The sequence below is a fragment of the Malania oleifera genome, chromosome 12 (genome assembly GCF_029873635.1).
Source record: "Malania oleifera isolate guangnan ecotype guangnan chromosome 12, ASM2987363v1, whole genome shotgun sequence".
In the NCBI taxonomy this organism is placed as follows: Eukaryota; Viridiplantae; Streptophyta; class Magnoliopsida; order Santalales; family Ximeniaceae; genus Malania; species Malania oleifera.
In genome coordinates, this window is record NC_080428.1 from 71,481,928 (window position 1) to 71,502,532 (window position 20,605).

Below are 20,605 nucleotides of genomic sequence, written 5' to 3' on the forward strand. Positions count from 1 at the left end.
TTAGCAATTGTTAACCAGATAACAAAATATATTTTGATATCTTTATTGATAGTGAATATTCATGAATACTATACATAATATAATTGAACTAATGTGTTCTTAATTTTTAAAAATTAAAAAATATTTTAATTTCTATTTTGTTCCACCCCCTATTTTTCACTTTAATTTCAATAGCGGGCAGATAAAAATCCGCTTAGTTCAAACTCTCCCTCGCTCCCTCCTCCTCTTCCTCCTCCTCTCTCTTCCTCTCTCTCTCTCTCTCTCTCTCTCTCTCTCTCTCTCTCTAAGCGCTTTTTAATTTTTGGTCGTGGACGAGCTAGGGCTCTTTCAATGGCCACGGATCGCCAACCTGCGGGAAATGACTATGGTAGGCGTCTGCCAGTGTTCTTTGTCGATGCTACTCACAATGCTCATCTGGGCCTTTCTCATAATCCTAATAAATCTCTGCTTTCATCCTCATATCATAAGGTACGGTTTAAAATCAAACATATCACAAGGTATGGTTTAAAATCAAAACTATCTGCTGCTGCTGTCATTTTTTGTTTGCCTTAATTTTCAGTGCATGCTGTGGCGTATTCAAAGAAATTCTGCAAAAAAATTCTTTAAACTTATGGTCTGCTTCTATCTCAAATTTCTGTTTTGCTCGTAAACATTGTTTTTCGTATGCTTAATGACATTGGAATTGGACATACATGTTCTGCGTTCTATTTTTCTGTATATATCTTTGGGGATACTGTAATTGGAATCATTAATGGTCCTCTGGAACTTGAGGAAACCTTAAGAAGGGAAAGAAAAATATAAAAAAATATTTTTTCATGTTTGGTTATTATAGAAAGACATAGAAATAAACTAGATATATAAAAAATTAATGAACCGAAAGTTAATTTTACCATCATAAACATTTGAATTTTCTTGATTTTTAATCTCATTAAAATAAAGATCAATTTTAATAGTATTTTGTTATACATAGAAAATATAATGAAAAATTTGTTCCGTAACTTTTCTCTTTCTTTTGTTATCTTAAATCAATCCTTAACCAAATGGAGCATGAAACAATGGTTGTTACAGTTATGAAATTCTCTTCTTTGCTTTTAATTTGGATAGCAAAAATTTCACTTATTTTTGCTCTCAAAAGTAAGAAAATAACTTTCAAAATCATTTTTTTGGACTGTTCCCATTATGCTTTTCATTATTTTTTCCCCTTTCGATAAAAGTTGGTTGTTTTTTATAGTGAATAAATTATTGTGAACATGTATTAGCCTTGAGGTTGGTTTGTGTGTGTGTGTACTCTAAAGACTTAGTGAGACTAATTCAAATATATATTTGAATCAGTGCATGTGTTGGTGGGGGAGCCTGCTTCTAGGTTACAAGACTTTAGGAGTTGTATTTGGAGGACTGGTTACATCCCCACTTTATGTTTACCCTTCAATGCGTTTGAAATCTCCAACAGAAGATGATTACTTAGGAATTTACAGCATCATGTTCTGGACCCTTACTCTTATTGGTGTTGTCAAGTATACTGGCATTGCTCTTGAAGCTAATCATCATGGTAAAGGTATATGTGATCCCATCTGAAATTTTCTTATTCTTTTCTTTCCTTTTTCTTTTACTTGAGGTTTAAGTTAATTACCTCCCCTTTTTAAATTATAGATACATACCTGTGCTAAATATCAAAACTTCAAATTAGAACACGTTTTCACAATCACGTGTTCCAAGTTCCACACATTTCAATTGCAGGACTGAGTTTTTCCTTAGCCAGAAGGGGAAATCTTGCATTTTAAGCATCAAATTTTACTTCAATGAAGAAGACATCATCATTCAATGCAGCCCACATGTTAAAAATGTATGCATAACATCATACCATTTCGTATTGACCAATACTCCATCTTAGCATGAGTTCAACACATAGTATTTCTAACCAAGCAGACTCAGACTTAGATGCGCTGCATCAATAACTTCGAACTTAATGAGCATGGTTTCCCAACACCCACCATGCACCAAAGTACGACTTAGGAAGCAACAGTTGGTAGGAGCCTCTCCCTTAGCTCCTTAAACTTTGATACTTAAAAAATGATAAGTAGGAGTGAGCTAGACATGTGAAGTAGATTTTTCAACGAATGTTTCACATTCTCAAGTAGTTTGAAAACAATTCATCTCAAATCACACTTCAACCACTGTAAGTGATAAAAAACAAAAACTTCTCAAGACACTAGGAAGGAACTAATCCTTCTTATATTAAATATGATGCATGCTATTAACATAGCCTCTTTGTTGTGGTGGAGCCAGGAGATGCGTGAGCAAGCTGGAGACGCGTTCGCAAGCTGTAATCCGCGGCCATTTATTTTAAATGAATGTAATTCCTATGTTTTGATTTATTGTGATTTATTGTGATTGATTATTAGCTACCTATAAATAGAGGAGTTGTTGAGAGATAGTATGTACAGAGAAGTACAGAGAGGAAGAAGAGAGTGTGAGGAAGAGAGAAGAGAGGCTTGAGAGATTGTATTTTCTTTCCTGGCAGTTTAAGTGAATTGTGGTATGCTCCGTGAACGTAGGTCGATCTTGACCGAACCACGTAAATTTTTGGTGTCTCAATTTTTTTGGTTGCTTTCAGGGTCCTAACAAGTGGTATCAAAGACCGGTTTGGAGCAGAAATGCCAGATTGGAGTTTTTCACCAAAATCATAGCTCTATCCAGTGGCTCGAAATTGAATTTTGAGGCCACCATCACGTTCATCTCGCTGAGACGAAGCCAACAGTGCAGTTCGGAGCTCGAAAGGAGTTTGGACGGACGCACACGTGCCAACACGCGCTTTGCCGGAGTGGTTCGTGTTCTCACCGCCGTCATGCGTTGGTGACCTGCCGGCCACGCGCCCGCATGTGCACCACGTGTCTTCCTCGCCCAGCCACCTGGACCCGACCTGGCGACCCGCTCCAGACCTGGATCCATACCCGGTCCGTCCACGTTAGCGAGCCACGCATCCTGTTAGCTGCCACGTCAGTAGTGGGACCCACAGAATTTGCCAGCAGGAGGGCCCACAGTGCCACATCAGTGCCACATTAGCAGTGGACCCCACACCTGCCACGTCAGCAACCGTTGACAAGATTTGACTTGATCTTTAACTGGGCTTTTCAGAGCCATTTTGGGTTCGTTTTTCGAATGACTTGAACTATTTCTAAGGTTTTTGACCGTTTCAGATCCAACCGTGCTATCCATTTGAGCTAATTTCATCTCTAGATCAGCGAATCAAGATGTCGAGCTCAAAGAGCTCAAAGATTGAAATGTTCAACGACAACAATTTCGGTTTTCGGAAGATGCAGATTGAAGATTATTTGTTTGGGAATGAGTTGCACTTACCATTGAAGGATAAGTCAGCATCTATGAACGAGGAAGAGTGGGAGTTGCTTGATCGAAAAGCTCTTAGAGCCATCAAAATGACGTTGTCAAAGTCTGTGGCATTAATATCAAGCATATATCATTCACCAAGTCTCTAATGGATGCACTTTCTAATATATACGAGCAGCCGTCAGCCGCTAATAAGGTACATCTTATGAAAAAGGTTATTTACTATGACCATATCTGCAGGTGAAAGTTTTAGCAGGCATTTGAATAATTTCAACGAGTTGTCGGATCAACTCGCCTCAGTTGGGATTACATTTGATAGTGAGATTTGTGCCCTACTGATTCTCAGTCAGTTGCCCGAAAGTTGGAATGGTGTTGTTACTGCAATCAGTAGCTCTGCAGGGAAATCAAAGCTTGTATACGATGAGGTCGTCAACACGATTTTGACGGAAGAAATCAGAATGCAGTCAAACCATGGTTCCACTTCGAGTTCAGTCTTGAACATGGAAAGTCGAGGCAGAGGAAACAGGCATGGATGATCAAACAGCTGCGGCAAATCTAGGCCCAGGCAGTCTAAATCCAGAAATCCAGAGGTTCTCAGGACACAGGTTCCTAGGGCACAAAAATTGTTGAGTACTGGAACTGTAGAAAAACTGGTCATTACAAGAACCAGTGCAAAAGTCTGAAGAAAGAATATGAGACAAAGTCAAAGATAGAAGCAAATGTTGCTTTAGAAAATGATGATATGTTGATTTGCTCTTTGGAGAGCAAAAATGAGTCTTGGGTGTTAAGACTCTGGAGCTTCATTCCATGCCACTTGCAGTAGAGATTGCCTAGAGGAGTATACATCAGGTAATTTCGGTAAAGTATATCTTGACAATGATCAACCTTGCGACATTGCCGGCAAGGGGACAGTGAAGATCAAGATGAACGGGTCAGTATGGAAGCTGAGAGATGTCAGGTATATTCCAGACCTAAGGAAGAACTTGATCTTAGTTGGTCAATTGGCAGATGAAGGATATAACACAACTTTCATTGGTAATGAATGGACGAGGTAAGAAAAGTGGTACTCTTTATGTAACTCCTAATGCATGCATGTCTATTACAGTTGCTACAGGAAATGATGATAGCAACATATAGCATCAACGACTTGGACACCTGAGTGAGAAGGGACTCAGGGTGATGCACTCAAATGGTAAGTTGAGTGATTTACAGTCGGTGAAAATTGACACATGTAAGGATTGCATATTTGGGAAACAGAAGAGGGTCAGTTTCCAGACAAACATTAGTACTCCAAAGAAGGAGAGGCTTGACCTAGTCCATTCAGATGTATGGGGACCAACGACCATTTCATCCACAGGTGGGAAGCATTACTTCGTAACATTTATTGACGATCATTCACGGAAGGTATGAGTTTACTTCCTAAAATATAAATCTGATGTTTTTGATGTTTTTAAAATTTGGAAAACAATGGTAGAAAACGAAACTGGTTTGAAAATCAAGAAGCTGAGAACCGATAACGGTGGTGAGTATGTTGACACCGAGTTCAAGAAATTCTGCTATGAGCATGGTATTAGAATGGAAAGAACTGTGCTAGGTACGCCTCAGCACAACACTCTTAAGCTCATTTTTTACTTTCAGTTCATTCCACAGTTTTTCTTTTCTTTTCTTTTCTTTTCTTGCTTTTTTCATGAGTCCAATTCACATCACTGTTGGAAATTCTTTCATTTAGAGCACTCTTACTTGTTAAAGCCTGTTAGGCCCATCACACTTAGACCACTCTCCCTAATTTAGGCTTGGTACGTCCCTGCATGTTTAGACGCTCTTCTTGGGCTCAACATATCCTGCACAACTGGACCAGTTTGGCCCATTAAGGATTGAAAAGTCCTACACACCTAGACCACACTCCCTATTTGTATTGGTAGGTATCTGCACTCAGATGATACTAATCTATTATCTGCCCTGCAGGTTCCCGCTCATTCTAAATTGAATGTGACAAATAATTCCATGTTGAGGTGATAGTATTTCAATTTCTTTATTTATATCATTTCATTGGTATTGTGAAAATGACTTGAAACAAACATTTTCCATCATCTCTATTATTTATCAAACCACATCCTCATTTATGCCATGCAAGGCACATAGTATTATGCCTCACGTTGTTAATACTCCCATTCAACTAACAAGGCTCAACACAAAAGGGGAATTATTTCATTTTTTTAATCAAAATTTTAGCAACCAAAGCATATAGGCGATACCATGGATTTGTGAATATTCATTTTCTTTTTATTTTTTGCACTACTTCTGTAACGACCTTCTTATTTACCAATATATTTTTTTTTTCATAAATAATACCAATATAGTAAACCTGGCAGATCATAATCCACCTGTACTCGTGGGTACCAGGGATATATCAGAAATATAGTACGGAAGCCTAAGCGGCAGGAAAAACATAAGACCATAAACATCTCCTAATATCATTTAATACAGTACCAAAGTTTACTATATCCTCAATGCACATCCCAAAACAACCAAAAACCAGCCCTAGGGTCGATACCCAAAAGTCCATCCGATCCTATCAAAAGCTTACCCTTCAGAAAGGGCAGATCAGCTGAAACTATCTCAGCGAAGCTTTATCCGCTTTCCTATACGGAGCTCCTGAAATAATCATATAATTTGGGGTGAGACACCTCTCAGTAAGGGAAATAAATCCATCCGACCCTATCAAAAGTTTACCCTTCAGAAAGGGCAGATCAGCTGAAACTATCTCAGCGAAGCTTTATCTGCTTTCCTATCCGGAGCTCCTGAAATAATTATATAATTTGGGGTGAGACACCTCTCAGTAAGGGAAATAAACTAATACCAGTGTGTGACAACATGAGTAATCCGTGTTATACATAAAAGCATATATAAGCATATTTAGTAAAACTATCTATATCAATTCTGGGAAAAACATGTATAATCATAGCATAGTAGAACATACTGGATTTCCATAAGCATAATTCATCTCATATAATAATAATACAAAAATCAACCTGGAAGGTTAGTTGGCTGGTGTCATGTCTTACCCCCACATGACTGGGTTGTGTGGCCCGAAAGCGGGACCTAACAATGGCTAGTCGACCATTGCCAAGTCAAAAGTACAGTCTATAAGTACGATGGGTCTGCTAGACCTGGTCCGTACACCAGGGGCGCCAACACTTCAATAACCACATCGACTATCCATCCTCATGCTGCCCCGTACAACAACGATTACACAATATCATGATGATCATGAACACATAGCTACGGTACCGTCTCTAGTGTAAGCCTAAACCAAGCCAACCAGGTTCTGATAACATATAACATATATTCAAACTATGATACATGACTATTTCATAATAACAATTGCCAGATAAATATCGTCATATCATTTTGCATATATATATATATATATATATATATACGCGAAATTCATCGGCCCGTACGCCGGCATTTCGTATTTTACCATTCACGGCCCGTACGCCGTTTTACATATCAGATTAAATTCTCGGCCCGTACGCCGTCATATCATATAAAAAGTTCGGTCCATGCGCCGGCATATCACATAAAAAGCTCGGCCCATACGCCAGCATGTCACATAAAACCCTCGGCCCGTACGCCGGTATATCATATCAAAATTTTCGGCCCGTATGCCGATTTATCATTGTAAAACTCTGTTTCTCTTTTAACTTTTCCCAGAAAATAGTATTTCATATTAAATTCTACTCATGCCACACAGAATGGGTTTTTACGTATATCTAAAACATATCATCATTTACAGCAGTATTTCCCAAACATAATACATATATCTATATATATGCACATATTTTCCTAAAATTGAATGCCATAAGATTATATATTTTTATATAAAGCATTTGACTTAGTTTATCCCCTTACTTGATTCTTGAAAAGCCCCTAGGATAACCAGCCTAGCACCTGTAGGGTTCCCCAAACAACATTTTGTAAATAACATTCCCCAGAATGAAAGTTCAGTATTTTTACGCGTACTACATTTTCCACAACTGTAGGAAAGGCCACCAACTAAATAAAAGCCTTACCCTGGATTTGGGATGGTTTCCAATTCAGTCCCACCGATGATCCACTCCAGCAGATTTGAAGAGAACTCTCATAGGAATGTCGTGGTGGCCTCGGATCGTCAAACCGGTGAAAATCCAGCTTGGAAACTAAGAGAGAAGAGAGAGAAATCGAAGAGAAGAGAGAGAGAGAGGAGTTTCTGCGCGAAGTATTGTTGAAAAATCACGTTTAGGGCTATTTATACCCTGACCCTCGTCGACGAGCCACGTCACCTCGTTGACGAGGTCACGAAGGTAGTTTGTCGACGAAATTCAGAAATGGGTAAATACCCTTTCGGTATTTTGTTGTCGACGAGATGCGCCCTCGTCGACGAGCCCAATATGTACCTTCGTTGACGAACGCGAAGCTGCTTCCTTCCTTTCCTTTCCAATTTCCATTTTCCTCCCTTTGTATTATTATTTAAATATCATAATTCTTCGGGTCATTACAACTTCATTCCAAATGATCACATTATAGTAGAATAAATGCATAATCACGTCATTTCAACTATTATCTCATTATTTAGAATTGGCCAGCACAATTCTAGTACCAAAATTTCACGGTTTTCACCCTTATCGATTTAGTGTTTTCTACTTCTCAACACTTTATTTTCATCATTACTTGACAATATTTATGCATGGAATGCTAGGTGTGAAATTCAAACTCCACGAATTATTCATAAAAATTCATATCAAATCAAGATATGAAGAATTGGCATGCTCTTGAGCCCAATTTGTAGAATCTTTAAATATCATTTGAATTTGTGTTTTCCTCAAAATATTCAAAAGTTCATTATAATTGTTGAAACCATCATTTGAATTTGAATTTATCAGAGATTCAACTTTAGAAGCATATTTGATATATCTTAGATAATTAATTTCATCTTCTTTTGCGAAACATCATTTTCCTCAAAATCCCAAGTTTAAAATGTAAAAGTTTCTAGAAAAACCTACTTAAAGAATGGAACACTTGAAGTTGGAATGGTGGCGGAATGTTCAATTTGCAGTTTGGAAAAGCTTTGGTCTTCTTAGCATTGGCTCAGAGGTCATTGGTGATGGTGTTCTCCTCTTCCTCCGCCTCCCACCCACTCCCCTCCCTCCCTCCCTCTCTCTCTCTCTCTCTCTCTCTCTCACACACACACACACACACACACACACACACATGTTTAATTTTGGAAAAGCTTGGGCCTTCTTAGCACTGCTACATCATGATAGTTACAATTACATTGACTGCTACCCTTTTTGAAAACATGCTCCTCAGTCAAATGATCCATCATGCCCCTACTTTTGATTGACATGGGCGCAAACCGTGATCTAGGAAAATAATTGCCTTCATTAAGCCTTACCTAATCATTACTAATGTACTACATGAAGTAAATAATTTTTATTCAAGGTTCCCTATATTCCTTATTGCCCTACAACTATTACTATCATAGATTTAGCTCCTCTAACCTGGTTGTAGACAAGACTAGCCTACTCAAAATTGCCGCAACTGCAAAAGACGGTCCACATAGAGCAGGAAAGGCTTATGCAAAGCTTCATATACCAGTTTCAATTATCCCCAAGGCCTGGCAGCCATAAAATGGTTCTTAAAATAAGAAATGCATATGAATGCTTAAAATATGGATTTAAGATGTAGACATCTAGAAAAAGAAATTTGTTGTACAGTTTATACTACAAGTAAATAATATGTATAGAGACTGTCAGTTTAATACTAAGAGTGTATGTGAGTATGTGTAGTTGAGTTACATATCAAGAATGTAGTCTATAATCAGGATTGTACAATGCACAGTATTTACTTTTCTTCATCTAACTTCTTGACTCTGCAATAAATGCTTGATTGCAGGACGAACATTTGCTTTGTATTCCTTGCTTTGTAGGAATCTGAATATGGGAATCCTTTCCTCAGAAAGTGTAAATTCAAACTTCAGCCTTTCACATTCTGTGCCAGACGAGGGCTCTAAAAACCAAGGTAGACTCTGGAAATACTTTTAAAGAAGTGTGATTGCTAGAAGGATGTTGCTTTTCGTTGCAATGTTAGGCACATTAATGCTAATTGGTGATGGTATACTTACTCCTGCAATTTCAGGTAAACATCTTACTTTTTTCCTTTTTGTGCATTTTAATTATGATTAGTTTTCAAATTTTTATAAATGTTGGCAGTGTTGTCTGCAATAGATGGACTAAAAGCAGTTTTCTATCCTACTAGCACACGTAAGTACTGCTACTGATTGCTGTAACTTGGACATGTGCTTGAGGAGTGAGGACTGATGGGTCCCTGCAGAAATATAATAGTGTCAAGATGCATTTTGTTATGGTGTGCTTTGCATTTTTTTCTCCTTTAGTGGATAATCTTGCTTCATTAGTTTGTAAAATGCCATGAGTAGGGGGGGGGGTGTGAATGGCAATAGCAGGTATTGGATTATTCATTATTGAAATTGCCTGACTAGGATGATTGATACCAATTGCAGCTCTATTGGCTCTTATGCTCATACTTAGATTAAGGGGATGTTTGGGATTTTTATGGTAGTTAAATTACTACATAGAATTTTTAGTGAGAGTGGAGAAGTTCATGTAATTAATTATATATTATGGAATATTATTATGATCACTAATTGTTAGCACCAGAGGAGTCCATAAATGGGTTTGATACACATGGATGGACATCAACTTGACCCAGAAGTATAAACCTATTGGGTTGTCCAACCATGTATATGAGCACCCATCATCCACTCAATTTTTTCAATGTGGGACAAACTCACAAGTGAAATTCTTAACAATCTCTCATTCACTTGTGAGTTCCAACTGCTTCTCCTTTAATGGAAACCGTCTCCCTTATGGGAGTAAGCCCGATTCTCCATAATTGTATATTATGGAAGATTATTATGACTGTTAGCACTGGAGGAGTCTATAGATGGGCTTGATATATATGGGTGAACACCAACTTGACCCAAAAGTTTAAGCCTATTGGGTTTTGGGTCCAACCATGTATATAAGCACCCATCATCTACTTAATTTTTTCAATGTGGGACAAACTCACAAGTGGAATTCTCAACAATCTCCTCCTCACTTGTGAGTTTCAATTGCTCCCCCTTGAACGGAAACCATCTCTTTTATGGGAGTAAACCCAATTCTCCAACAGTTACTCAAGTGGAGGCATGTGAGGCACGTGGAATGCAATAGGAGGCACGTAAGTAAGGCCTACTTGAGCAACTGTTGGGGAATTGGGCTTACTTCCATAAGGGAGACGGTTTTCGTTCAAGGGGGAGCAGTTGGAACGCACAAGTGAGGGGGAGATTGTTGAAAATTCCACTTGTGAGCTTGTCCCATATTGGAAAATTTGAGTGGCTGATGGGTGCTTATATATATGGTTGGATCCAAGACCCAATAAATTTAAGCCTTTGGGTAAAGTTTGTGTTTACTCATGTGTATCAAGCCCACCCATGGGCTCCTCTGGTCCTAACAAGTGGTATCAATGCTTGGTTCATATAAATTATGGAAGACAACGTAGGTACTATGTGCAAGCTCACAACTTCAAATTATTCAATTTGGAAACCAAAGATGGAGGATATTCTTTATTGTAAGGATTTATTTGATCCGATTGAGTTAGGTAGTGATAAGCCGAAAAAACAAACTGAAACTGACTGGTAGAAAATGCATAGGAAAGCAGTTGGCAAAATCAGACAGTGGGCGGATAATAGTGTTTTTCATCATGTGGCTCAAGAGACAGATGCTCAAATACTTTGGAAGAAGTTGGAGAGTTTTTATGAGAGAAAGACTGCTCACAACAAAGATTTTGCAATTAAAAAGCTTGTAAATTTGAAGCTTAGAGAAGGAAAATCTGTTACTGAGCATTTGAGCGATTTCCAGAATTTGGTAAACCAGTTAACCAACATAAAGATAACTTTAGATGATGAACTACAAGCTTTGTTGCTATTAAGTTCTTTGCCATAGTTGGGAAACTCTTGTAGTATCTCTTAGCAACTCAACCCCAAACAGTGTGTTGACCCTGTCATTTGTTAAAGATAGTTTGTTTAATGAAGAGACCAGAAGGAAAGAAATGGGTACAGATAATACCTAGGTACTTGTTACAGAAGACAGGGGGAGAAACTGATACAAAAATGAAAGGGGTAGAAGTAGAAGCAAGTCAAGGTCAAGATTTAAAAATCTTGAGTGTCATTATTGTGGCAAAAATGGTCATATCAAGAAATACCGTTACAAGTGGAAAAGAGAAAATAAAAGTAACAGTGACAAGCACGAAAAGAAGGATCAGGATAATAATGATAGTGTCGCCACTACTGTTGGAGATGATTTGGTTCTTGCTTATGATGATAATGTAATTAGTGTTGCCTGTAATGAAATTAATTGGGTGGTTGACAACGGTGCCTATTTTCATGTGACATCAAGGAAGGATTTCTTCAATTCATATACTTCTAATGACTTTGGAGTTTTGAAGATGGGAAATGATGCTGTGGTACCGATAGTTGGCACTGAAACTATTTGCTTAAAGACCAACAATGAAACATAATTGGTACTCAATAATGTCAGGCATGCTCCTAGTGTTCGTCTGCATTTGATCTCTCCTCGAAGACTTGATGATGATGGATATTACAACTTCTTTGGTAATGGACAATGGAGACTTACCAGAGGAAATTTAATTGTGGCCCAAAGTAACAAATTTTCTAATTTCTATTTTATGAATGCTTCTATTTGCTTGAATTTTGTGAATGCAGTTGATAGTGATATCACATCAGAGTTATGGCACAAGCGACTCAGTCACATAAGTGAGAAATGACTTGATTGCTTGGCCAAGAAGAATTTGCTGTTAGGCTTAAATGGTGCAAAACTAAAAAGATGTGTTCACTGTTTGGCTGAAAAGCAGAAAAGGGTTTCATTTAAAGTCATCCTCCTTCCAGAAAAATAGAGTTACTTGAGTTGATTCATTCATATGTTTGTTGCCCAATAAAGGTAAGGACACTTCGTGGTGCACTTTATTTTGTTACTTTTATTGATGATCATTCAAGAAAGCTTTGGGTTTATGCCTTGAAATCCAAAGATCAGGTGCTTGATATGTTTAAATATTTTCAGGTTTTAGTTGAGAGAGAAACATAAAAGAAGATAAAATGTATTCGAACTGATAATGGTGGTGAGTATTGTGGTCCATTTGATGTGAACTGTAGACAACAGGGCATCCGACATCAGAAGACACCTCTTAAGACTCCTTAGTTGAATGGCTTGGCAGAAAGGATGAACAGAACACTGGTAGAGAGAGTCAGATGTTTGCTTTCAGAAGCAAAACTACCTGAATCATTTTGAGGTGAGGTTGTTTATGTAATTAACTTGTATCCTATTGTTGCGCTGCAGACTGATGTCCATGACAGAATCTGGTATGGGAAGGATGTTTCCTATGACCATCTATGTGTGTTTGGCTGCAAAGCCTTTGTTCATGTGCCTAAAGATGAAAGGTCCAAGTTAGATGTCAAGGCAAGGCAATGCATTTTTATTGGGTATGGTCAGGATGAGTTTGGCTACAGGTTTTATGATCCAGTGGAAAAGAAACTTGTGAGAAGCCGTGATGTAGTCTTCATGGAGGATCAAACCATTGAAGACATTGGTAAGTCAGAAAATTCTCAGTTTTAGGATAGTGATGGCTCAGTTGACTTGGATTCGATTCCTTCTGAAAATTTTCTTGATACAGTTGAGATTGACAATCAATATGATATAGAGGTGGATGTTCAGAATGATCATGTGGTGGAAGATCATGAAACTATTGATGAGGAAGGTACTTTGACTATTGAACCACCTACAGCTTCACTCAGGAGGTGTACCAGAGACCGACAACCTTCCACGAGATATCCTATAGATGAGTATGTTCTTATAACTGATGAGGGAGAACCAGAGTGTTATGAAGAAGCCATTGAAAGTGAGCAGAAGCAACAATGGTTCAGTGCAACAGAAGATGATCGATTTTCTAAATATTTAACAATTGCTTTTCACAAGGATTGTTGAGAATCTATTGGATATTTTGATTTCTAAATATTAAATGGACCAATCATGTATTAACATACTAATTAAGTAATTATATTAATTTATATATATAATTTAAATTTAAATAAGTTTTTTTTGATTTTTCAGTTTGGTTAAATTTTAGAAACCAAAACTGAAATTGAAAATTTACATTTTCTAAGACCAAAGCCGAAACTAAATACCGAAAAACTGAACTGTTTGTGATTTTAATCCGATTTTCAGTTTTTGGTAATTTTTGTACACCCCTTAGACACTATTGAGTGAAAAAGAAACAAAAAAAGCAGAATTGATCAAGTATATTTGACCAGCATTGGCACTTCTCTGCTTTGTTTTACATTACAACCCATGTGCCTAACTGATTCCCTCACTCCCCTAGCCTGTTCAATTCGATCTTTCCTCGGTCTAACCAGAGACAAAGTGAGCCGTCAGCTGCTATGGATCTTCCTAATGCTCACTTCCATTACACTTGGAGATGGCTGAAGAAATGGTGGAAGTATGCAATCTCAATGACCTTAAGGGGCTAATTGATTTCAAGAAAGGAATTCACATTGACACTTTCAGCCGCCTAAAGAACTGGGAAGGTCGCAGTTGCTGCGAATGGGAGGGCATATCCTGTGATAATTCGACTGGAAGAGTGACAGAAATCCTTCTCCTAGGACTCATTTACTTTGATGGTGTTCCCTTACAAAATCATAAGGAATGTTGGTTGTCTCCTTCTGTCACACTCCTCACATCCCTTGAAGCCATTGATTTCAGCGAGCTCATTGGTCTTTCCAGGCCAACCCCACCTTCAATCAGTTACCCTTAAAAGCTGCGAGAGCTCTAGGTCAATCTGAACGAACCTAAGTGGTCTGGTACCAAACAGCGTTGGTAAGCTCTCACAAGTTAAAGAAATTCTACTAAATGAGAACAATTCATCTGATTTTATAGTCGATTCGCTTAGGAGCTTGACAAGTTCGGCGAATTTGGATCTCCATAGCAATTCTATATCTGGTCTGATGCCAGAAAAGATTGGTGAACTGCAAATTCTTAATTTATCAGAGAATTTTTTGGGCAGGAAGATCCCGCCATTAATAACTAATTTTACTCTCATATCAGTAATGTTCTTGAACAACAATTATCTTGAAGTGCGCATTCCATTCCCACAGCGCTCTGGCCAGATGCTTTCCCTTGCCCATCTAAGGCTAAGGATAACTGTCTGACAGGAAATATACCTCCCACTTTTGGTTCTTTGGCCTCCCTCCAGAGTGTCCCGAGCAAATAACCTGGCTGGGGGGAGCAATACCTTCTTGCTTCAGCAACCTATCAACTTTGGAAGAATTATATCTTGTTGGCAACCAATTGCTCGGCTGAATACCCAATTCAGTAGGCCACCTCACTCAGCTCTTGGAATTGAGTATCTCTCATAATCTGATTCAAGGACCATTGCCCCAGGGATTATATACCTTCAATCCCATATCTTGGGATGCTTAATCTGTCATTGAACTTCTTAAACCTCTCCTCCATCCCAAAATGGCTAATGGGATTGCCACATCTTTTTAGAATAAGCTTAGCAGAGAACTGAATCTAAGGTGATATTCCAGGGTTGATGCAAAAGTTTTCAAAACAGCAGCTGGATTTATCAGCTAACCATCTCGTAGGACGCCTGTCGGCATTGCTAGGAAGCCTTATGGATCTCTCTTTCTTAAACCTCTTAAGAAATCTACCTGTTTCAGAAATTCCCAAGTCATCAAAAGAACTTGCAGGGTTTGAGCATCCTCAATCTCACTTGAACAAGCTTACGGACCTTTTAAGTTCAGTTTTTCAGATGGGAAGCGAGCTTCCAAGTGGACCACTATCATATGTTGATTTCTGATAACAAGTTCTTTGATGGAATTGAGCAAATTGAAATTGGTATCACTCAACTCTCTTGAAGGTCCACTGCCAACTTCAGTAGGGAGGTTGGGATCATTACGTAGTTTGGTTTGAGCTACAATGTGTTGGGTTCCAATTTGTCAGTGTCTTCGGCAAACATAAGCTCTATGGAGACGCTGAAGCTTCAGAAAAAACAAGTTCCTTGGTGAAATGCCAAGGGCATTTTTGAAGTTGAAAAAACTTAGAAGAGTTGAAACCAACTAGCTCTTTTGCTAGAAAGAAGGATTATGTGGGCAGCCTGTTGCTCAGCAAAACTTGAAATTTGAATGCAATGACCCGTCACTTTTTTAATACTGGGAAAAAGACCCCTATAAACCCAAACATGTTTCTTACAAGGGAATGAGATAAAAGAATCAAATTTTCACTTGATTTCATATTGCTTTGGCATTCAAATCTTCATTCTATTCTATTCCTATTTCATTCTGTTTCGCAAATCAAATATGCATAAAATGGATCTAATGGCTAGCACATCATGGGATGCATATGAATATTTAGTAATTTTTAAAATCAAATTGACCTCATAATATCATTAATAATTTTTTTAATCATATAGAAGCCCGCTTGTATGTGTCTTGCACTTGCCTGTTTTCATTTTTTTTTTTTGAAAAATTAATCATTCATCAAAAATTAAATTAAAGCAATAAAAAGTCTTAGTAGTTGTATAGCAAATTAGCTAAATGAAATCGGTGATGTAAAAAACGTATTAAATTATTGTAAAAATGCGATATTGCATCCAAAATCTTACAACTAATAGTCACGAAAAATATAACAAATATTCTTTTTACTTATTAAAACAATTTTAACTAAAAAGTTACTATTTATTATTCATATGCAATATGCTCACGACACTTTATATTAGATTCAACGATCTTTTATTAACAAAAGAGGTCCTTCGTAATTAAAAAATACTTCAAGAATTTTACTGCCACTTCTAAATTTTAATGGGTATATGTAACATGATAGATAGTTGATGGGATTTAAGTATATTTTAACTTACTAATTTTATTTAGTACACTTAGAATCTATTTGAAAATTGAAAATACTAAAAAGAGGAAAGAAAATTTTTAAGGAATTTACTTTAATTTTCATGTTTGGAACTACCATGAGAAATGAGAAAGTTAAAAAGGTAGAACAAATTAATGAACAAGATTTTGATTTATACTTCATTGGCATTTGATTTCTTTAATTTTAACTCAAATGAGGATAAATTTCTATTTTCACTTGTATTTTATATTGAGAGAAAATATAATAGAAAATGAGTTTCCTTTTTATTTTTCTTTTTCTAAACAAATTTCTTTAACCAAACGAACTCTTAATTAATCTTATCTTGATGCATAAATAGAATTTGGTTTGAGCGTGTCATCCTAGAATCACTCTTCTGAGCATCTTATTTCTTATGCTTCAAAACAAATAAAATTATTATCTCATGAAGATATTTTTATGTCAAAAAATTATTAGAACAACCCTAATCTGCCATATTATTTTTATTATTATTATTATTATTATTATTATTATTATTATTATTATTATTAGGATTTAGTGTCACGCCCCGAACCCGTCAGGTGGGGTTCGAGGTGTGATGAGATCATTCACCATTTCTGATACAGTGGAAAATAATAAACAACCTCAAAAAAATACCAGAATTTCATACTATTCAACCCAAAATGTATATCCATATGTCCATACACTTCATATTACATAACTAAAAATTTAAACATAGCTTTACACACAACTATTTTTACAATCACCCAAAATTTACCCAAATACTAACCTGACGCCTAGAGCTTTCTAAGCTCGATCACCTGAAGGACCTGAAAAGATAATAATAAGTCGGGGTGAGACACCTCTCAATAAGGAAGAACTATAACAGTACGTGGCAGATGAGTTCTCATGTATAAAAACGATACCTGTTTAATAATCAAGATTAATCGAAAGAATACACATACACACACTCCGCAGTTTCACATACAACTAATATTTATAGCGAAAGTTCCCGAGGATGGGGAAGATTACATGCCCATACATGTACCTTCACTCTGCTCTGATATCATTTGTAACTGTATTCTTTAAGTTGGGTGTGGTTACAACTGATACTGTTCAGAGCACTCACCCTTATTCGGTAAGCACTTGGATGGAGAGTTTTACTTTACCCTAAATATTTATGCATTTAAGTTCACATACCAGTATTCATACACATTCGCATCAATCATTCCACAAAGTTTGCAAACATTTACATCACAATTCATCCACACAGGATACAATACAAGCTACACATCCACACAGAATACCCATCCACACAAGATACCACACGTATACTTCACACATCCAATATTAATCATACAATAGAGATCCATGTATACACATACATCACAACACATCCCTGCTGGATACAATACATTTCATTGATCTTAGTACGTGACCCACACAGGGCGATTGCATACCTCTCAATACGTGACCCACATAGGGCTACTGCGTACACCTAGTACGTGGCCCACATAGGGCTACTGTATACTACCCAGTACGTGGCCCACATAGGACTATTGCGTACAACCTAATACGTGGCCCACATAGGGCTATTGCGTACTTCACAAGAAGCTTTCACAAACAAACCTCACACGCACATTTATGCACACAACCAGACATTATTCACAATCATGCAGTATTCACAACCAAACAGTATTCACCACCAAACAGTGTTCACAGGTAGGTAGTAGTCTCAACCAAGAAGTATCAACAAACAAGTAGTATTCACAAACAAACAGTTTCCATAAGCAAATAATATTCTCAATTGAATCGTATTCACAATTAGTTAATTATAAAAAAGTTATTCTCATGCCACACAGTTTTCCCCCAAATTTGATTTTTGATCAAAAATTATTATTTTCAAATGCCTAAACCGTTTGGAAAATCATACTATAAATATATGATTCAAATACTTGAAATTATCTAGTTTAACTTATCAAAAAGTTGGTATAATTTTATTCCCCTTACTTGATCTTCGAAATTCTGTCTAAAACGAATGGAAAACGGAACCCTATATTCTACAAATTCTAACTTAATTATTTCAACCCCCAGAATATCTAATATTCCAACATTTCCAAGCCCATATTGTTAAATAATTAATAAATTTCAAAAATAATTCCCTTACCCTAGTTTTGGAGTGGTGCCCAAGAACTCAAAATCACGAATTCGCTCCGATGAACTTGGAGAGAATCACTTCAGGAACCTCGTGGTGTTTTCCGATCATCGAATTGGGCTACAACGAAGCCGAAATCGAAGAGAGAAGGTGGGCTGGCCATAACCTAAAAAGAGAAAGTGAGGGAGAGGAAATTTTCTTGCTGAAAATCTGATTTTTGCCTTTTTGTAGACGGTTGACCACGTGTACTTGTCGATGAAAATATAAACTTCGTCGATGAGTCAATGAAGATCGTTCATCGACGAGATTAATGGGTTCATCGACAAATCCTGAAAAACTGAAATTTTCCCTAGCTCTCGGGATCTCCTCGTCGACGAGCACGGGGCACTCATCGATGAGGCCCTACTGTGCTGCCCTTCAAATTTTCTTTCTTTCCTTTATTTATTTTCCCTTTCCTTTTTATTTATTTTTCTTTTATTTTCTAGATTCAGGTTATTACATTTAGGTTATAAGCAATATACTTATTCATGTCTAGTAAAAATGTGAGAAAAAAAAACAACATACAAACATAATAATAAATTTTTTTTTTACGTATTATTAACATTTGATTTTGCCTTAATTTATAATTAGAAATAAGTTTTCACTCTTAATAGAGTTTGATATATGGAGAAAATACAACTAAAAATGAAAATTTGAATTTTTTTTTCTTTTACTCAAACCAAACTCTTGGTTCAAACAAATCCTTGATGAACGCTAATAGTTTTGATCACATAAATTTTTAGATATTTAATATTTAACAAACATAACTTATGAAATTATGTAGAATAAGAGAAAAATAATTAATTTAAAGTAACAAAAGAAACAAAAATCCAACCATGTAAATGTGAGAATTAATAACTGCCCTATTTCTAATATCGAGACGCTTGATTGACGCCACATAACATACGTCGCAATAAAGAATATACTAAAAGAAATACAATAATCATAACGTGTGACATTAAAAATAGTTTAATGTGGTGGCCGTGAGCTGCTAATTTTTGTCGGGATCCATTTCCTATATTACCTGTTCAAGCTATTTGGGACATAGACCAGCAGGGCGGCGGACCCGTCCAATTTCTACACAAAAAGACACAGCAATTATTGTGCCACCAAGTAGACTTTGAAGTCTTGCACGACCAAAATGCTATCCAATGCGTTCGCCACTAAAGATGATATCATTTAATTTACGTTACGTCAAGTTTAGTTTACAGTATTAAATAACTACTTCTCCATGAATATTAAGCTGAAAAATAATCCTAAATTTGATAAATAAAGATAATAAGTGATAAACTGAATAAACTGTGAAAGCCATAATTGTTGTTTAATTGTATGAAAAAGAAACTCAGGTTAGGAATACTTGTAAAAAATAATAGTTAATATGTGAAATGTAAAGCTTATTTTCAATAATTTGTGTATTAACACTATCAATATAAGCCGACTATAATTGTTAATAAATGTGAGTTGTAGTTTTTCTACAAAGGTAGTTACACAAGTCTATAAAGGTGGTTATTCAACAAAGGTGAGCAGAACTCTTTACTATAAATAGAGATGCCTACTAGAAGTTCCATCCATCCCAAGCATCTCCAACTCCAGCTTCAGAGAGAGAGAAATCAAGTACTCTTGTAAAAAAAGGTGTCATTGTTGTAGCCTGTTGTTTCTAGTGAGATTTGTATACTCCTAATTCAAGAGAGAGATATCAGTATTCTCCTTTTGTAATTAGAGTTAACTTGCATCATTATTTTTCATAGTGAATTCTTTCTATTTTTTACCCGTGATTTTTTTTGCTCGATTTGTTTGGAGATTTTTCGCGTAAATTTTGGTGTCAATTCTTGTTTTCCCATTTCTTATTTTTAGCTGTGCGATACTGTTCCTTCCCATTCAATTTTCTAACATAATAATTTATATATTTTTATTAATTATAAGTATTGCAAAATGAGTATTGACTATATTTATTATGCTTAATTATCATGAATATGTTAATTAGAGATATACTACTCATTCATCTTAATATTTTTATTATTATTATTTTTTTAAAAATCATGGAGTTATACCC

The 20,605-nt window shown here is 36.5% G+C and overlaps 2 protein-coding genes across 4 annotated transcripts; both read left to right on the plus strand.

Annotated features, from left to right (window-relative positions):
- The first annotated feature begins 218 nt into the window (after positions 1-218).
- LOC131144564 (probable potassium transporter 17) lies at positions 219-20,318 on the plus strand. 3 transcript variants are annotated; one of them, XR_009133842.1, is made up of 4 exons: positions 219-468; positions 1,333-1,555; positions 9,283-9,525; positions 20,033-20,318. XR_009133842.1 is itself a non-coding variant. In XM_058093265.1 (3 exons), the coding sequence occupies exons 1-3, from the start codon at positions 331-333 to the stop codon at positions 9,429-9,431; spliced, it is 510 nt and encodes a 169-aa protein (XP_057949248.1). In that variant the 5' UTR covers positions 307-330; the 3' UTR covers positions 9,432-9,749. The 3 variants fall into 3 exon arrangements, 1 of the variants encoding a protein (XP_057949248.1); XR_009133841.1 differs by having other exon boundaries at positions 266-468; positions 20,020-20,318; XM_058093265.1 differs by lacking the exon at positions 20,033-20,318 and having other exon boundaries at positions 307-468; positions 9,283-9,749.
- LOC131144002 (DNA damage-repair/toleration protein DRT100-like) lies at positions 13,936-14,665 on the plus strand. Its single transcript, XM_058092347.1, has 2 exons — positions 13,936-14,260; positions 14,394-14,665. The coding sequence occupies exons 1-2, from the start codon at positions 13,936-13,938 to the stop codon at positions 14,663-14,665; spliced, it is 597 nt and encodes a 198-aa protein (XP_057948330.1).
- Positions 20,319-20,605: the final 287 nt, after the last annotated feature.

What these genes read in the sequence shown, in the direction of transcription:
- LOC131144564 (XM_058093265.1), top strand. Translation starts at nt 331, where the DNA reads ATGGCCACGGATCGCCAACCTGCGGGAAATGACTATGGTAGGCGTCTG. An exon ending in TTTCATCCTCATATCATAAG is followed by an intron (nt 469 to 1,332) that starts GTACGGTTTAAA and finishes TATTTGAATCAG; the next exon opens with TGCATGTGTTGGTGGGGGAG. An exon ending in AGCTAATCATCATGGTAAAG is followed by an intron (nt 1,556 to 9,282) that starts GTATATGTGATC and finishes GCTTGATTGCAG; the next exon opens with GACGAACATTTGCTTTGTAT.
- LOC131144002 (XM_058092347.1), top strand. Translation starts at nt 13,936, where the DNA reads ATGGCTGAAGAAATGGTGGAAGTATGCAATCTCAATGACCTTAAGGGG. An exon ending in GCCAACCCCACCTTCAATCA is followed by an intron (nt 14,261 to 14,393) that starts GTTACCCTTAAA and finishes CTGATTTTATAG; the next exon opens with TCGATTCGCTTAGGAGCTTG.